Source organism: Myodes glareolus, chromosome 12 (assembly GCF_982192425.1).
Source record: "Myodes glareolus chromosome 12, mMyoGla1.1, whole genome shotgun sequence".
Classification (NCBI taxonomy): Eukaryota; Metazoa; Chordata; class Mammalia; order Rodentia; family Cricetidae; genus Myodes; species Myodes glareolus.
The window spans coordinates 15,851,156-15,857,366 of record NC_142037.1 but is presented as its reverse complement, the minus strand read 5'-3'; the positions used below and the strand labels follow the sequence as shown (position 1 = coordinate 15,857,366).

General features: G+C 39.6%; 1 gene segment (V, D, J or C); it reads right to left on the bottom strand.

Annotated features, from left to right (window-relative positions):
* Nucleotides 1-863: 863 nt before the first annotated feature.
* LOC148120154 (T-cell receptor alpha chain V region 2B4-like) lies at nucleotides 864-3,269 on the bottom strand. The segment is given in 2 exon segments: nucleotides 864-2,916; nucleotides 3,111-3,269. Coding segments are annotated over 2 exon segments (399 nt in total).
* Between the last annotated feature and the right edge of the window lie 2,942 nt (nucleotides 3,270-6,211).

The window sequence follows — 6,211 nt, the reverse complement described above, 5'->3', positions numbered from 1 at the left end:
AAAAATCAGAACCATTGAATGAAGCTTCAGTGAGCACCATGGTGAACATGCTAAGTGAGGTGACCTTTACAGTACTTCACCTTACAAAGTAATAAATTGAGATACTTCTGGTGGCACAAGCCTGTAATCCCAGAACACAGGATGCTAAAACACGAAGATTATGAACTTTACACCACTGTAAGCTCCAAAATAAAATCTTATTTCAAAAGTACATAAATTAATGAAAATAAATACAGGAAGTCAACAAATGAAGCGGCTAACTGATCGATGGGATGAATTACAAATGAGAGAAAAACTTGTGAACTATTCATCTGACAGAGGGTTGAATCAGTACACAGTAAAATAATCAAGCAAAAATTGAGCTGTGGAACTCAACAGAGAGCTCTCAAAAGAAGAAATGCAAATGGCCGATAAATACAGTATTGAACCTTATTAATTGTTAACAAAATGGAAGTTAATCTAATTTGGTACTTCAGCTCACCCCATTCAGAATACTATCATCACATAATCAAATGACAGCAAATGCTGATAAAGAAGTAGGGAGTCTTCATTCACCCTGGGTAGAAGGATAAACTGATGTAACAACTATGAAAATCAGTATGAAGCATTCTCAGAAATCTAAATGGGTATGTCATATATGTTCCAACTATGTAATTCCTAGATATATTTCTGGAGGACACTTTATCCAGCTACAGAGATAATTGCTCAACCATGTTTGTTGCTGTTCTAGTCAAAATTTCTAGGAAATTAAGCCAGCCTATATATTCATCAAAAAAATAATGAGTAATGACATTCTGGTGAGAATATATATATATATATATATATATATATATATATATATATATATGTCAAAGAATGGCATGCATTTTGTTGGCTGGATTGTGCTTGGACATGATTTCCTGCCTACTCTGTTAAATATTTACACTCAGTTTATAAGGCATGTTTGCATCTTATATAGCTATAGAACCCAGTCTGGTCAGTGTACCTTGAATGAATCAGGACATGGGCTTCTACCTTTTATTTTTCCCAGTATAATCTATAGCACATGCCAGGAAATTGTGTTTAAATAGGTCTGTACTGAGAACATTCTGGGAAAGGACTGCCCTGTTAATATTTACTAGGGGTTTACAGATGTTCTCTTAGATGTTTTTCTTTCATGTTTTCCTGACCTCAAACAACCTTGATTTGATCATTGCTTTCTTTGTTATGTTTTTATATAAAAGTAAAATGAAACTGAAGTAAGGTAGTCTATGTCATTAGACTACAGTCCAACCTATTCTTTCCAGTCCTCTAACCCCAGGTCCAACAGACCAGATCTGCACAGGTTGGCTGGAAAGGCATATACATACATATGAAAAGTATTCACCAATTAAGAAAAATGAAATTAAAAATGAGATGATAAAATTTGCATGAAATTGGATGCAGTAGGAAAATACTATAGTGAGTTATCCTACTTTCAGAAACAAACACATGCAAATCCTAACTTGCACATTTTATTAGTATGTACTCATGTGACTCCGAGTATGTATAGATGCCGGAAAGCTAGACAGCTGCCCACAGAAGGGAAAAGACATTAGGAAAGATGAGGGTGAAGATTATAGAACACGTTATATGAAAGTAGTAGGAGTGGTACTGGGAGCTAGAAGGTTTCAATAAGAATGGGGACTAGAGAGGTGGTGGAGAGGATTAGCTTGTGCCAGGCTCAACCAAAAGTATATATATTAGAAACTGCAACAGAGAAAGGGGGTACTTTATAAGCAAGTTTTTCAAAATTAGAAAATAAATATTTTAATGGAAAGATTTCAAAAAGCAAGCAAGTCACAATGCTATAGAGGTGGTGGTGGTCTTTATGACATGACATGAGGTGAGTCTCAAGGCCATGTGCATGTCTTCCATCTCAACAAGGCAGGCACATAAAGAGTGTGTACATTGTTGTAGAACCATCAACATCAGAGAAGTGAAAAGTGGAAAATGCTTCAGTCAAATCAGTAGTGTGTCTTTCCATTTAGGATCTGTTATTTTCAAAATGTCAAAATCCTTTCCTGTTGGAATATGGGTGTGGGTTCGTGCAGACCTGTGGGATGAAGACACAGCTCACCTTTAGGATGTCTCTAGTCTTTCAGGTGCAGGAGGAATCAGCAACTCCAGGGACTGAGTCACCTTTCCTAAGCCAAGGGTGTTTTTCTTCTTCTCCATATTTACTCCTAAGCAAGTTGATTTCCATATCCTCAAAGCAACCTGACTTAACCCCCAAAGGGACAATGCCAAATACAAATACATGATATAGGAATATTACCATTTCCCAGATTTTTTCCAAACTAGTTTTGCATATGTCTTGTCCCCCTGGGAAGGGCTCAGAGAAGATTCACATAGAGGACAACAAAAGAAAGAAAAGGTAATCTAGAAAAAGAGATGGATTAGAGCACTCTGGAGCCGGACCAGGTGTAGCCCAGTGAGAGTTCTCCCACACTTTCCCAATCAATCAAGCCCTCTCTACTCTTGCTCTTAATTACCATTGCTTAAAGGATTGAAAGAGAACTTTGCACCCTGTGGTCTGTGCTCTAACTCAGGTCTTGACACGTCCCACTAAGTTTGGGTGCAGGTTGCAGGTGCCTGGGGAGCACTGTGTGTTCCCTGCACAGAGGTAGACAGCTGAGTCACTGGGCTGGGAGTCTCTGATGTGCAAGGAAATATGCAGGTTGTCTTTGCTGAGCTGAACTGTGAATCTGCCTTCTTTCTTTTCACCACTGGAGGAGATGGACATCAGCAAAGTGGGGCCTTTCCTGGGATGCTGTCTGTACCACCAGAAGTACAGAAAATTACGATCACTGAAAGTACAGTTGAGAGAGGTCATGGCTCCCTCTGAGACACTGAGGGATTCTGGGTTCTGTTGCACCTTCTGCTGGCTGTTCACTCCTACGCAGAGAGACAAAGGTCAGACAAACAGGACTGGATGCCTATGGATGCTAAAACCCCAGAATGACTTTTCCAAGGGCCTCCCACCTGCTTTTTTTCAGCATGAGAACATTAGTACTTCTAACCTCCCATCTAATATATGTGAGGCAATGCTCTCCCATATTGTATCATCTCATAGGAATGGTCATACTCACCCTTCAGTTGAAGCCAGAGTACCACTAGTGAAACACTTAAGGGATGCATTATTGTTTTCACTGAAGATTCACACTTCAACCATAACAAAAGGACTGACACTTAGGGAGTTCAAATTCTTCTGCTATAAGATGCATGAAAAAGAAAACCCCAAACTGTTCACCCAATCAGAAAGAAGGTTCTAGTTTCCACTGCTACCTCAGAATCTCTCCTCCTCCCTCTAACCACCCCACAACACACAGACACAAAGGACCATGTGAGAAATTGCCTCTGAGTCTCTGAGAAGATGCTGCCCTCCTGTGGATTCACCTTAGTGTCAAAAATATTTTAACTGCAGACTCTTCTTATGTGACCTATTAAAACAAGCAATAGTTTAGTCAGATGAGAAGTTTGAGACATTTGTTCAAGTTCAAGCAAACACTTTTCACCAAATGACAACTTGTTTTCTGCAAATGGCAAATGAAAGTTATTCCACTCGTCACTTTGCTGTGATGTTTCTGAAGAATCTCTCACACTCAAGTAACAGTTTATGTTCTTTATGTCTTCTCAGGATCAGCTCATACACCTTTATATTGTTCCTTCATCATCAATGTTTATATAAATTCTCTACAAACAAAAATATCAGTTTAAAATAAAATAGATTTAAATGTGACTTTACATATATGGTTCCAGTTCACAGCCTAGTTATATTTATTTATGTGTTTGTCTATTTATTCATTTATTTATTTTTGTACAAGTTATGTATGTGTATGTGTGAGTGTATGAAAGGTGAGAACACATCAGTGCAGGTGATTTACATGTTGAAAAGATCAGAGGTTGTCCTTGGTTACTCTTCACCTTATTTTTATCATTTAACATACACTAAAAAAAATTAGAAAAAACTGTTCTAGATTTCACTGCTATGTCAACAAGCCTTTTCCTCCTCCCTGCCCATCCTCTCTCACACAGACACAAGGGGATACCTGAGAAACTGCCTCTGGGTCTCTTACTAAACCCAGCTGATCATCCCAGGCTGCCGTGTCAGTGAACTCCATGGACTGGACAGGCAATGTCCTCACCAGTGCTAGGGATGCACATGTGGGTGAAGTACTAGATAGTACATGTCTGGGGAGCTGGACACAGTTCTTTATGCTGGTGAGATGGCACTTCCCTGATTAAGCCTTCTCTCCAGTACCTATTTATTTTGTTAGTAGTAATAACTACATATTGTTATAAAAATATTAACAAAATATTATAATATTTTAATGCACATATATCATATATGTTACTCATATTCACTTCCCATTTCCACCTTTTGTATGCAGTGATGGACAGTTGAGCTAATTCCATAATTTGGTTAATGTGAATAGTACCAAAATAGCATGCTGTGCACATATCCTTATTGTCTACTGAGTTTGATTCCTTCAGGCATGCAGCTACGAGTGCTAAAGCTGGATTATGTGGAATCTTTGTTTTTTATTTTATTAATTTTTAAGTGTTTTTGGCAAGAAAATATTGCACTAAATTTCATAATGGTTATACTAATTTATATCCTGATAAACTACATATAAGGGTTTATTTCTCATCGTGTTCACAATATCATTGCCTTTTGTTTTATGATGATATTAATCATTTTGGGTATAAGATGGATTCTCAGCATAGAATTTATTTGGTCAGCTGTTTGTTTACTCTGATGGTACTAGAAGTGCTTGAAAATTCAGGAACAAACATCCATGACAGAGATACTGGGGATTATCTAGAGCAGTACTGTGCTCCATCCATAAGACGGATAAAGAACAGAACATCCTAGAAAGACAGAAGATGGAACTATGAAGAAAGCAAAAGTATAACCCTTATCTGTTGGAATGGGGAGACTTGTAAATCTAACATAATTGGGATTTGCCTAGGGGGTTTTACTGAGCCCATGTGTCTTCTCCTTTCTACTATTCATCTTGTTAGGGTACCACCCATGCCTTCTCACCAGTTCAACTCAAATTGTCTTCTAGGAAAAAGGAGTTGCCATCTCAAGGAGCTTAGTTTTTCTTTCCCATCTGTCTGTAATCCTATAACACTTTCTCAGTCCTACCCTCTCAGAGATCAATCGCAACTGCTGTCAAGGATGGAACCTTGATTGCTCTAGATAGTTAATTAGGAGATGACCTGGAACTTAGGAGAAATCACACTGGGTCTGGTTCACACTTTAATTTGGCTTAGGAGTAGCATCATAAGCCTCTGTCCTGCATCTCCAGGAGAAATTCTCTGCAGTTATTTGAGATCAAAGCATTCTGCTCCATGGCAGCCCAATCCTCTACTCTCCTTATTTCCAGTGATGATAGGGTCTCACTGCATCTCATGATGGTAGCCATGGTCAAGGGATGGGAACTTTCACTTGTAAGTGGACTCAGAGTGCTGGATGATCACAGTCATTTCCAAGTCCTTCTCTGTTATTTTTAGTCAAGTAGAATTTTTCTCTCATACCAGATGAAAATCTCAAAGAAATAAAATGGGTATGCTGTCATTCACCAAGGGGATCACCTTTGTCACTGGGATGGACAAAGAGCTGAGCATCCTGGACAGACAGAAGACCAAGCTGTGAAGAAATCCAATATCCCTTAGGGATATGAGGAATACTAAGACTAGGAGGCCACTTAATGTTCTAGGAACTTGACAAGAGATTTGATGCTATATTTCAGGAGGGGGGAGTAAAGCCCTCTTAGAGAAGGCACACAGCTCTCCCTTGCAAGGCCATTCCCCTCAGCCCTCCTGCCCCCTTGGTTTGTGTGCAGCTTCCTCTGCAGACTCCCTCACTGTGTCACTCACAGCACAATAGTACAGCACAGAGTCCGACAGCTGCACTGAGGACTTCTGCAGGTGGAAGGAGCTGCTGCTCTTATGGAGAGTGGCGTGGAACCCTTGTTGCTCTGTCCTCTTGTTGTCTGTGATGCTCCTCAGGAGTAGATGAGGGGCTTTGACATATTGCACATACCAGAAAAGAACAGGAGCGGAAACAGTGGTCTGAAAGGTGCAGTTCAACTTCACAGGCAATCCCTCTGTGACAGTAACCAGGCCTTCTGTCTGGGTCACTGAGTCTCCAGTGACCTTTCCTAAAAATCAAACAGTCATC